The sequence below is a fragment of the Aptenodytes patagonicus genome, chromosome 2, assembly GCF_965638725.1.
Source record: "Aptenodytes patagonicus chromosome 2, bAptPat1.pri.cur, whole genome shotgun sequence".
In the NCBI taxonomy this organism is placed as follows: Eukaryota; Metazoa; Chordata; class Aves; order Sphenisciformes; family Spheniscidae; genus Aptenodytes; species Aptenodytes patagonicus.
Window position 1 is genome coordinate 132,930,238 of NC_134950.1, and position 13,328 is coordinate 132,943,565.

At 47.6% G+C, this 13,328-nt stretch overlaps 1 protein-coding gene across 1 annotated transcript; it reads right to left on the minus strand.

Annotated features, from left to right (window-relative positions):
- Positions 1–11,385: 11,385 nt before the first annotated feature.
- Positions 11,386–12,715, minus strand: PRR15 (proline rich 15). The gene is made up of 2 exons (XM_076331265.1): positions 12,617–12,715; positions 11,386–12,044 (listed from the first exon to the last, which is right to left on the minus strand). Exon 2 carries the CDS (start codon positions 12,033–12,035, stop codon positions 11,667–11,669), a length of 369 nt encoding a protein of 122 aa, XP_076187380.1. The 5' UTR covers positions 12,036–12,044; positions 12,617–12,715; the 3' UTR covers positions 11,386–11,666.
- Between the last annotated feature and the right edge of the window lie 613 nt (positions 12,716–13,328).

The following is a 13,328-nucleotide window of genomic DNA, read 5'->3' on the forward strand; positions in this document are numbered from 1 at the left end:
GCAATTTTATGTATACACAAAAGGGACTATGCAATGGTCAGCCTTACACAGCTGGAGTTATACAGGTAAAATTCTCACTCTTCTCACAGATTAAACTTTTACCAGGGCACTCTAGATCATCTTAAGGTTACACCATAACTGATATAAAAAATACTTCCCCTGGTAGGTAAGTTTAAAATCTGGAGAGTCACTAGAAAGAGTACGGGAGTGTAACAGCTGTCATCTACTGCAAAAGGAAAGCCCCTGGAGCTGACAGACTTGGGTGTCTCTGTTGGGAAGGAGGCTGAGGATGCGAGTTCCTCCCAAAACATGCAGGTGAAAAGCTTTTCACATCAGCCCCTCCCTACAGCAGGAAGGACATTGTCTATTGCTGTGTAATTGTGAATATTTCATTGTTTGAACATTGGACAGTTTAACTGCTATAAAAAACAGTATGTCATGTCACCCTGCACGCACCCGGAGCTGTCTTTTGTGGTTGTTTTTTTTTTTTAAATGTTGACTATGACAAGGCATTTTAAAGATACTTCATGTTCTAGTGCAGGCACAGGAACTCCTGCCAAGTACTCGTTCACCCCTAGGAGCACAAAGCCATCCCTTCTGCTCATGCAGCTCCCATGCAGAGGAATTCAAAAGCATTTAGCAAATACTATCTGCCTAGAAATTAGTACATGATGTGCACAAGTACAGCCACATTTAGATAAAATATAGCAAAGATACAGCTCGTCATAGCAGTTGCAAAAGGTGCCAGCTATGTCTGAACCATTGAGAAATCAGCACTGACAAATGCAGACCTTACTGTACTTTTGTGTAAAGGGTCCTTGCTCTGGTGCAAATAAAATGCATGACATTTGGCCTGCTAGCACAGCCCAGGTTCACTAAGGAGCTTTGCTTTTTGGATTCTGTTCCAGGCTGGGAATCCTCAAAGCTGAGGTGCTGGGCTCAGGTGAAAGTCTGGGAACAGGCGCGAGTTTTTTGTGTCCTTTCTTTCTGCTGGGACCTGCTTTCACCAAGGCACGCTCCAGAGCCCAGGATCTCGTCTTGAGCTCAACTGCCAGCACCATTTCTTCCACAGAAGTGCATAGGGCTTGCTTTTATTTTTTCATAACGAGAGATAGATCTTTACCAGGTCAAACCAAACATCCATCTAGTCCAGTACCCTCTGACAGTAACTGATAGCAAATATTCCCTTTCCTCATCTTCTGAACAGGATGAACCTGGGATAATTCCTCTGCTATGCTCTCCCACTTCTGATGAGATCAAGGCTTTCTGTTTGAGAAATTCTCACCGGGGGGTTATAACCCCATCTTTGTGTTAATAGCTCTCCATGGACTTTTCTCACTGGAATTTGCCTAATAGTTTTTGAGCCCCATCAACAGTACTGAGATACCTAGCCTGACATTTAAGGCACTTACCAAGGAAGGTGGCTACCTCAACTGTGTTTCCCTCATGCCTGAGGGGACTCAAGCCTGCCTCTGTCAGGAGAGTTACCTGAGGCTGCAAATCTTCCCAGTCTGTTGGATGGGCAGGTTTCTCTAACTACCTGATAGAGCAAGGCATCTTCATCCTCAGGCATATTTTTAATAGCCTCTGGGCAGATTCAGAGTGAAGATTAACAGCACAGAGTAACAGAGCAGCTGTCCAGAGCAGAGAGCAATTAGCTGGCCTAATGAGCAAACACCACAAGCAAGACTGATCAAAATGGCACAGCGATGATACATTGCCGTCAGCATAAAACGGGACTGTCAATGTGCCTTTCTTAAACCAATTGAGTGAAAAGTCTGCACGTTTCCTACACGTTGGGATCTGATCCATTAGCAAAGATAACGAGTCTCGGGCTTAAGGTCCCTCAGAGCATGCACCACTTCCTACTGGAGTGGAAGGGCACCTAGATCAGTCCCCCACAGTCAGCTGCATCTTCAGATAAGATCCTGCAACTCTCATTCACAAGAATTTCATGGGTGTGTTTGTAAATAGATATGGACCTTAGACAGGGGGATCCCTCCCCATAAATTTAGCTTTATTTTACCACGTAAAAATGGCTCTTCTCCAAGCTCTTTCTTTAGTCAAGCCTTCAGTGAACCACACCCCTTCTCAGCTTTGTCAAACATATCCAAATGATATTACTGCACTACTTAAAGGCAGATAAAAGCAGGTGGGGGAGCTGTCACGGCAATAGGCAGCAGCAACACAGCTCCCACAAGCCAAAGCACAAGCAGCTTTGATTTGGCAAAGAAAGAGTAATTAAGACATGCTCCTCCAGGATCCCTGTGGCATTAACTCCTCCAGTAGCAGCTTTTACTCTCCATTTTGCTGGTTGAGCAAGGCCTGTTTCCTCTCTAGGGACTACCAAGGTGCTCTAGGAGAGGTGTGGTAGACTCAGAGCCTTCTCAGGTACAGTGCCACTGAGGAGTCACGTGGGGCGTGCAGGGACGCTCCAGCCGATGCTACAATCCCCAAGCAAGACAGGAAGGACAACATTTTCAGAATGCTCCCTGCATGTAATAACCTATGTTGATTTGCACAGGTCCACGCCTAAATGCAAATCCTTCACACATACTGGCAGATAGCGTCTTACGTGCAGATACCAAAGGCTGGGTGCCACACATGTCCTGAAAATACCCCATTTGCTAGGGCACACTGGACATTTGCATGCGTAAGTATCCAATCTCAAGAAGCCAAATTTGTACTGCCATTTTTGCCTCTCCCCAAATAGCAGACACTTCTTGGTATCACTTCTAGAAAATGTTATAGAGCATGCAAAAGCCAGAAGGGACCAGCAAAGCCTTGGCAAGTGACCTTTCCCCAGCCTTGGGAACAAGCTGTGGATTTTTACGGTGACGGTTCAGATCCAAAAGCAAGTTAAAATTCTATTGCTGGTTACTGCTCTGGATTGCAGGGTTTGGAAAGGCGTCGTATGACTGCTGCTTGACATGGGCATTTGCTGAAGCAAATGTTTAAAAAAAGAGCTTGAATAGCTCTTAATTAAATGGGCTTGTATTGTGCTGAGTGAGGGTGTGCCCCATCCTGGCTGGCAAAGTGACACAGGTAGAGGCCAAAGCAGTAACTAACACTGAAATGTGGGGAGGAATGGGGAGCTCCACACACCTCAGGATTTAAAACTATCTTCAACCTTTGTTCTTGTTCTCAACACAGACAAAAAGCATGAGAGAAGGTTTCATTGGGGTTTATAAAGAAGCTGTTTAGCAGTAAAAGCTGATCTACAGGCAGAGGACAAAAGAACAATGGCTCTGCCGAAATGCTACACCGGGAGGTTCTGTAAGGAATAATTTCGAGTCAAGACTGGAAAAGATCAAATAGCAGCTGAAAAGCAAGAATATACCAGGGAGGAGGGGAGAAAGGAGCTATACTGCTTCAGCACAAACAACTGAAAATACAGAATAAAAAATACATGTGTTGTTAGGCAGCTCTTTTGCATTGTTAACTCCATTTGCCTTGGTAAATAAACCAGAAATTTACCTTTTTAACTTCCTCATCTTAGTACAATTTTGATAGTTTTGTGTAACTACACTCCCTCTTCTAAGAGGTTTTACTGAAGCTTAGATCTGCAAAGGTACTGAGACACCACTGAAGCAAGTGGAATCAGACACCTCAATGCTTTTGTCAATATGACCCTTTGACCACACTGGAAATCTGTAGCTGCACGAGGGGAGATACATACTCACACAACTACACTAGTTTAAATACACATCTTAGGTTATAACTAAATTATTTTTCCTGTGTGTACAAGTGGGATGCCACTGCCACAAATACAACTATGATTCCACCTCTGCCTGTCTCTGTGGTCCTCGTTAAAGTTGCAGCCATAGTTTACAATGCACAGCGTCAGTAACTGTCCTGGAGGTAGCTGTGCAATGACGTGTAAGTTTAAGTGATGTTAAAACTCCCACATACCCAAAGGTTCCTCTCAGGGATCTAAAACTTTAGAAAGCCCATTTGAACCTCTTGCCACCACTTAGAATCATAGAATCATAGAATCGTTAAGTTTGGAAAAGACCTTTAAGATCATCGAGTCCAACCGTCAACCCAACACCACCATGCCCACTAAACCACGTCCCTAAGTGCCTCATCTACACGTCTTTTAAATATTTCCAGGGATGGGGACTCAACCACTTCCCTGGGCAGTCTGGTCCAATGTTTCACCACTCTTTCAGTAAAGAAATTTTTCCTCACGTCCAATCTAAACCTCCCCTGGCGCAACTTGAAGCCATTTCCTCTCATCCTATCGCTAGTTACTTGGGAGAAGAGACCAACACCCACCTCGCTACAACCTCCTTTCAGGTAGTTGTAGAGAGTGATAAGGTCTTCCCTGAGCCTCCTCTTCTCCAGACTAAACAGTCCCAGTTCCCTCAGCCGGCTCCTCATAAGACTTGTTCTCCAGACCCCTCACCAGCTTTGTTGCCCTTCTCTGGACACGCTCCAGCACCTCGACGTCCTTCTTGTAGTGAGGGGCCCAAAACTGAACACAGTATTCGAGGTGCGGCCTCACCAGTGCCGAGTACAGGGGCACGGTCACTTCCCTACTCCTGCTGGCCACACTAGTTCTGATACAGGCCAGGATGCCATTGGCCTTCTTGGCCGCCTGGGCACACTGCCGGCTCATGTTCAGCCGGCTGTCGACCAGCACCCCCAGGTCCTTTTCTGCCAGGCAGCTTTCCAGCCACTCTTCCCCAAGCCTGTAGCGCTGCATGGGGTTGTTGTGGCCGAAGTGCAGGACCCAGCACTTGGCCTTGTTGAACCTCATACAATTGGTCTGGGCCCATCGATCCAGCCTGTCCAGGTCCCTCTGCAGAGCCTTCCTACCCTCGAGCAGATCAACACTCCCGCCCAACTTGGTGTCGTCTGCAAACTCACTGAGGGTGCACTCGATCCCCTCATCCAGATCATTGATAAGGATATTGAACAAGACCGGCCCCAGTACTGAGCCCTGGGGAACACCGCTCGTGACCGGCCGCCAACTGGATTGAACTCCATTCACCACAACTCTCTGGGCCCGGCCGTTCAGCCAGTTTTTGACCCAGTGCAGAGTCCACCTGTCTAAGCCGTGAGCCGCCAGCTTCTCTAGGAGAATGCTGTGGGAGACGGTGTCAAAGGCCTTGCTGAAGTCCAGGTAGACCACATCCACAGCCTTTCCCTCCTCCACTAGGCGGGTCACCTGGTCATAGAAGGAAATCAGGTTGGTCAAGCAGGACCTGCCTCTCATGAACCCGTGCTGGCTGGGCCTGATCCCCTGGTTGTCCCGCACATGCCTTGTGAGTGCCCTCAGGATGAACCACTCCATAATCTTCCCTGGCACCGAGGTCAGGCTGACAGGCCTGTAGTTCCCCAGATCCTCCTTCCAGCACTTATTACAGCTTGGTTTTCTTAGGAAGTTTCGGCATAGCCCGATTTCTGGTCTCAGACTAGTTGTGTCATTCCGTTCAGGTACTTACTTACGAGCTTTACTTTAGCCCTATATCTTGAATTTCCTTGCTTTAAAGTAGGGATGATGCATGCTTGTTTTCAGGTAGATGAAAGGATCAGTCTTCAGTGGTGAGCTCACTTCTCCAGAGCACTCCACAACTGCAAGGTATTGTTATTAATTTGAGTTTAGGTGTAGGCACAGGTCATAGGAATATCTTCAAATTTTGTGGAAACATTTTGCAGAGGACAAGCCCAGCCAAAATTCTGTTCCAGCACGAAAAAGAGAAAACCAATAAATAAAACTAGAGAGGTAATATATTGTGAATAAAATTACTCATTAAAAAGGTAACTGCATGGTAAATTATTATAGCAGAAAAATAAAAACATACGAATTAAGGAAGAATAGCTGTCTGTAACAATAACAGATAATACCTTAAGTGCTTCAGCTGATCATTTAAAATGGGACTTCAGCTTTCCAAAGCTGCTTTCAATCATGGTCAGCAACGTATGCTGTTCTAATGTTGATTCCTCACTTTCTCAGTGTTTTCCATTTCAGATGCAATTCAGCAGATGTTAATTAACACCTACGATAGCTAATGTATTACCTAGAGGCATTTTCATATCTACTGCTAGCCAGCTGAGAACTGAGCCAGGAACAAATCCTAGCTTCCTGGCCTTGCAGAAAGAATTAAACCACCTTTAAATGTCCAGTGTAATGTTGAGTCATTGGTTTGTCTCATCCTCAAGAGAAAGCCATTGCAAAATCCTGTCCTTGTATATTCTGTACATCTACCTATTTCATAAATTCTATTTCTCTAGCTGCTTTAGGGTCCAGCAAGGAGACTGCTATAGCATTGGTATGCCAAGAAAAGAACCCCAAAATAGAGAAGCCAGAAAATACGTTTTTTCTCCTCCTCCTCTTTGCAGAGGTCTGAGCTACAGCATTTCTAGGAAGTACTGTTGGCAGGATTTCTCGTTTAAGTTTACATCGTGTTCCTAGTCCTGAACCCAATGATGTTAAACAGGACAGGTAAATCAACTCTGATTTTTGGAAACTTCTGTCACTGAAAGCACATGCCAAGATAAACACAACCAAGGATGTGCAGGCTATGAGGCTCCTTCTGTTTCTCATGTAGTCGTATTTCCAGAATCACGACTAAGGCTCAGTTCTGCTCCTGTTCATAAAATTGAGAGAGAATGTGCCCAGCAGCACGTGCAGAAATGGATCTATTATAACTTTTCCTTTTCCCTTGGCCACTGAAATGCTGCCCACTCTCCTGTCACTAAGCAGTTCTTGGAGATCAGTGGACAGTTTATCTGCTATTTACAGGCTGAGGATAAAACAAAGACCTGGAAAGCAAAATGGACTGAAGTCAGCAGTGAAAAGAAAAAAGTGAGACACCAAAGTTCAAGGATGCACAGTACCTCTAACTTTTCATTTCAACAGACTGACATAGGTATGGTTCTTATTTTCAGCAACGCAGAGGATCATGCTTTTTACCTCCTTAGTGTAAAAAGAACTACCATGATAAATGGTAACTTTGGATCAGGGGAAAGACCTTGAGGCATTGCAAACAGGCAGCAGAAGAGTCATGGCACATACAGGCTTGCGTCTGAGAATCAAGCCTACTTCACACATCCCAAAACATCTGATAGCCTGGTAACTAATAATACCCTGAAAAAACATTCTAACTCACTTTTACTTACATGAAACATGTCGTCTAGCTCTGATGAGGATTACTCACCAGAGTAAATTTTTCATTTAAAATCATGTCTTACAGCTATCATGGAAAGCTGTTTGCTATCCCCCAAACACATATTATCTGATGTTATATTGCTTTATCTAGATAAAATGGGCAGTAAATCAAATTCATAAGCTGCAGCTGCTAATCGATACGCTTTAGTTGAAGACTACATCCAAATACTGTTTCTTAGAGCTATTTGTGAATTTCAGATGTGTCATCAAGGATAACACAGAGAAACTACTGCACTACTTCTGCTGTCTATAAAATTGAGCAACTTTATCCCTTTTGTTTTATTCTGAAATGAAAAATCACAGCCAGCAGGTCTCCCATTTTATTTACAATAAATTAGTGATGAAGGAGAAAGGTTTGTTTTTCAAAATGGTGTAATCATATGGTCTCAAATATCATTCTATAACCAACCCTCTCTCACCCCAGCTTTTAAAAGACATCTCAGAAAATACCAGGTTTGGGTTTCTTTCTTTTGCCCTACCAAACAGGATCCCAAAAGGCTGCAAAATGAGCTTCCAGTTTGTACCTGCACTTGAAACCGCTTTTCTTCCAATTAGGTATCACATATTTGAACGAGCTAAATTAAACATGGGCTTTAACGTGAAGCATCCAGCTACACTGGCCAGGCCAAGGCTGGGAGTTCTGTCCTTCAGATTTTAGCCCTCAGTTATCTTGTTAATGGACAAGAGACTTGATATTTCAAATATAAAATTATCATTGGTTGCACTACAGTGAAGACAGAACTAAAAAAAAAACCCAAACCCCCAGAAAACAGCGAACACCCCTCTCCTCCCAAAAACAGTAAAGTCCCCTCTCCATTCTTTCAGTTCAGTTTAAGTCATACCCTGACATAACATCTGAGGTTAAAAGTCTTGAGGCTTTCAGGGCATTTATTCCGGTGTTTCCAATTTAGGATCATTTTCTGCAGGTGCTCCCTATAATCTTTGCTGAGGTCCAGACTGACCAGCCTACAATAGCAGGGAATGATTCACCAGGCAGCTACTCAGAGATTTATTTTTAGTTTTGGCAAGGGCAGGAATAAGCAGGCATATACTTTGCAAGTTTATTTGACAAGTTCACTCTATTTACTAAACATTTATTTTTTGCCCCAAACCTGCAATCCTTAGTAGTATCTGGAATAATATTAAGAAAATTGCACTACAACTGATGTAGCCGAGGTTGAACCTCATCTGCTTATTTCCATTTATTTTGTCAATGTTACTGCTCGCTTTTAAAAACAAACAGCAACTACTTTCTCAGCTGCCCTATTTCCTAAACTTACTTTCCGACGCATGATCTTTATAAAGGAGATGAGGAAAATACCTATATTAAGAATACCAACAGTCTTTTAATAATTCAATGCACAGAAATGCACTATTGTTATAACTGAACAAGTATTCTCCAATACAAAAGAAAGGTCGAACTTTCTCCACTTCAAGGGTTAAAAAAAATAATTCAGATGCTCCATAAATGCCGTCTTTTTCTGTATCAGCTTAATTCATTTACATGTGTATGGATTACTTAAAGCTTTATCTTATACTCAGACTGAGAAACAAAAGGACTATTTCTGCGCTACAAGTTGGTTATGGCCAACGGGGCTTCTCACTCCTCGCTGTGGTACACAGGTCAGCACTAACCTAGAGATATTGCTGCGTGGCCCTTGCACGGAGGGCGGGGAAAGTGAGACGAGGCAGTCAGCCCATTTTCTCATGGATCTAGTTTTTCAGTGGCTGCTATCAAATTCATTGAAGCAAGGATTTGACGGAGCAGGAAGATAGAATTACGTCTCCTTCCCACAGCTCAAGGTCAGGATAAAGATGGAGGATGGCTGCAAGCGAGTCATTTTATGTGTATTTACTTTGTATTCTGACCAAATTTCCAAGCTGAAAGTACCATCCACAAGGATTAAGACATGGCTAATATTTAGTCTCATATTAACCAGTATTGATATCGAATCTTAACAGCAGCCATCTGAACAGCATACCAGACTTCTTCTCAAATAAAACCCAAATTGGTAGGTATCTCGTGCCTAGGTAAAGACTTGCAACTAATAAACCTGAGACATTTCCAAAGAGCAACTAGAGGTTCACTGTAGAAAGAGGTAGCTCGGAGGTACAGAAAAGAGGAAACTATTTTCACAACAGTGTAAGGATTAAAAATGCAGAAAAGCATCTGCATGAGATGTATAAAACACTAGTCTGCATACTCGGGCCTCTGGATAGTTCTGAGGATCTGACCCTCACAGAGCTCACACTAAACCAGACGTAGGAGTAAGAAAGGCACCGGTGCAATAGCTGCTTACTTGTTCTTCCATTTTGGACACACACATATACAAAAAAGGTTCTTTGGGCCCTAGAATATGTAAATACAGGCAGAATTGTTTTGCCTGTAATAAACACGAACATGTTGCCTTCCAAAGGTAGTATGACAACCCTGGCAGCAAAGCTACCCCTTTCTGCCTTCTTTCCCCCTGCCCCGGGCTAACTGTAGCTGAAGTACGGTTCTTCTTCATCCATCTCTCCATTCCCAGCTTTTAAACTTTCCTCCTTCTATCTCACACCCCTTTGTCTGAGTCTGGGTTTGCTCCAATTGCTTCTTCTCAACAGATGGATTTCAGATGCCCCTTGACTGAAGAGGCTCCACATAAGAAAAGCATCTCCGAGGACGAACTTTTAAGAGCTCCCCACAAAACCCCCCAGCTCTTTGCTTGGTCAGCATGTAGTCAGGAACATAAAAAGGCAGTCCAGAACCAGTACCTTATGGTTTTACTAAATGAAATTAAAGAAGCGTATGTCTGCACTTTGGGTGGAAAAAAGCTTTTATGGAAACAGATTTGATGCTACAGTCCCTTTGTCCTTGGGTTTCAGAGTCTGAAGGAGTAGCTGAGTGAAGGACTGGTAAGTACCTAAGCCAGCAAGGTTGTCCGAGTTTATCTCACAGGAGCTTTCAAAGTTCATTATGTATTATTACACCCATTGAACCATGGGGCACTTGTCCAGCATCTACTGCATCATTTCAGTGATTGTCAGGGACTGGTTTAATCCGTATTTTCACATGGAACTCAGCTCTCAGCTCTTGTTTCCTTTCAGGTCACTTTTTATTTTTAATTGACCTTAAATTATTAGTTACAACCAAACAAAATCATAACTGCATAATACTTGACTGCTAGGAAATAATTTTCAGTCCCTGCTACTATATATCTTATCTCACATTCAGAAAAAGTCTAAAACCATATTAACAATATAAAGTATATTGCAAATGCATTTAAAATAAATAAATCAGTTGTTGCTACATCACCTACTATCAAGAAATGTGTAATTGCCGAGTGTTTTTAGCTGAGCTTGCTCTGTAAGGCACACCACCAGTACGAATCTGGCTTACAGTTTACTTTGTCCAAAAATCCAGGAGCTGTTAGAGGGAGCAGATAGCTGCCCGAGTTAAAGCACATTATCTTGCTGTCAAAAGAAATCCTGGGAATCTTTAACTTTGCTTCACAAGCCTCGGACACGGTAAAGTGTAAAGAACATTTCCAGTGGTGCCCAAGCCTATTTCCACATTAGGAGTGCAACCCTGCCCGTGCTCTCCAGGGCTGGTCTTGTCTCCCAAAAGACTATTTACATTTTATCACACAATTTCTTCATCGGAGCTTCATTAAGCCAGTCATCACCAATTATGCAAAAATCATGTGTTCCCTGGGTAAACAGCGTGAATTGCTAGACAACAACCGGCCTCCCTGTTTAACAGAACTATGGGAGATCAGCCTCCGAAACACCTGCTTATCGTTACACACTAAGAAGAGGGAGAAAACCAGCACAGTCCTGCCTTTTGCATATTTAACTGCAATGCGATGTGGGGCATGGGCAAATGCAAGCGCCTGCCCCTCATGATACCTCTCTTTTGACCCCCGCAGGGGAAGGAGGATGGGTTCACGGCATGCCTGCTAACAGCAGGGCAGGAGCACATACGGCACCGCCGGAGGTCCTTGGCCCTGAAATTAGGTAAGAGCACTTCGTTCCCCCCTTCCTTCAATAAGGCAGCGCGTGAGATGAGAGCAGCAAAGCACCTCCTCAGCCGGAGAGCTGAGAGGAGCTGGGTCACAGGCCTGAGAAGTCAGCGCATTGGCTCCTGGCAAGGGCTGGAGGAAGGTACAGAGACCCCAGCGTCGGCCCTGGGATAGCACCTTTGAATCCGCTCACCACAGTACAGGGAGTGGGGTGTTTATTGGTGTTATTTTGTTAGGACAATCACATCGTCCCATCATCTGGGAGTTTGGTCTTGGCAGTGTTCATGTAACACAGCACTCATCTGGCGGAGGTGCCGGGCTCCACGCAGTGTCTGGTCAGGGCTGGGGAAGCTGCTGCCACACACCTCCATGTCGCCCACGGGGCCAAGCAAGGCCAACCCCAGCTGTGGGGCAGCTGCAGGCTCCGGCCACCCATCCAGTGGCGGTTTCTCACAGGGCCACGGCTCCGGAGACGAAGCCCTCCTGGGCTACTCGCCCCCTTGGGCGGCACGGCCCGGGGCACCGCCACCGTCGAAGACCTCGGGGCTGTCGGCCAGCAGCGAGGTGCGCACCTTCCGCCTCTCCTTGAAGCGGCCCGAGTGGGAGACGCGGAGGCTCCGGCGGTTGCCGCCGCCCGCCCCCGCGGCCTCGCCGCTGCCGAAGGGGGGCGGCTGCTCCTCCCGGCCGCCGGGGCTGGGGGGGGCGGCGGGGGCCTCGCTGGCGGCGGCGGGAGGCGGCGGGGCGGCCGCCGCTTCCTTGCGCTTCTTCTTGCTGGTCAGTGACTTCCACCAGGGCCCCGCCGAGCTGCCCTTCACGCCGGCGCGGGGGGCGGCGGTGGCCGCGGCGCTGTCCGCCATCTCGGGCTCCTGCGGGGGGCGAAGAGAGCGAGGGCGGGCTGGCAGCCGGGCACGCTGCCACCCCGCCCGCCGGGGCCCCTCCGCCGCTCGGGCCGGCTCCGGGTGCACCTGAAGGCGCCGGGGACCGCTCTTCCCCAGCACGGGGGGGGCGGGGGGGCGGGCAGCCCCCCCAACACGGGCAGCGCTTCTGGGAGAGGTCAACCCTTCACCCCGGGAGCTGCCGAGCAGGGAGGGACAGGTCTTGCGCAGGCAGCCGGGTGGGCGCGGGGGCAGGATTTTGCGCTTTGCCCCTGGCCGAGCCCCGGTGACAGGCTCTGAAGCGCCACCCCACCTTCCCGTGCGCGGCTGACAGAGCTAAAGGTAAATAAAGTCCCGGAGCTGAGCCGCGGGACCCGCTCCCTGCACTCGCCACCCCCCCAGCCCCAGAAGTGGACCCCGAGGCCCGGTACCTTAGGGCTGCTGCTTTCCCGCGGGACAGGGCCGGGAGCCCGCGTACCTCCCGGGGGCTCCGGCGATGGGGCGCCGCTCTCTCCCTCCCCCCGCCGGCTCCCGGCGCAACAGGTACGGCAGGCGACACTGACCTGCGGGCGGGAGCGCGCTCCTTCTCCCGCGGGGAACCGCGGCCGCCTCTCCCTGCGCACGCCCCTACGGCTCCATCGCCGCGGCAGGGAAGGAGGGAAGAGACCGCCGGGCGGCTGTGCGGCGCGGCGGCAGGTGGCGGCCAACCCCACGGCTCGCCCCCGTGGGCGGGGCGGCGGCCTGGCCGGCCCCGGGCGGCTCCCGCTCACCTGCCCGGCTCCCGCCCTGTGGGGCGGGGGAGCGGCCGAGGCCGGCGGTGGAGGGAGGAGGGGCCGGCCCCGGGGCGCGGCGCCGGGTCCTCGGGGCGGCAGGGAGGGGGTTGCTGGGCGGGGGAAGGCCGGTGTCCCTCTGAAGGGACACCCGGCGGTGAAGAGACGGGGAGGAGGAGGGAGCCTTAGTGCAGGTGAGGCAGCACCGTGAGCGCATAATGAAAGCCAGGGCTACCAACGATGGATGTCGTGGTGTCGGCGTGCATGGCTGAAACAGCAACGCGTTTTGTTTGTGCGCATGATAGATGTGCGTAGGTGCATATTTTGTAGCCTTGAAGAAAATAGAATTGTCTTTAGTTGCCCGTCTTTAAAAAATGAATGTAGCTGACACACTAAGAGAGACACTGTCATCTAATATTTATACTTGAACTGGCTTCAAATTGGGACTTTGCATTTCTGTGTGATGATATACGGCCATACAAATGCCTTTACTTTTTTTTATTCA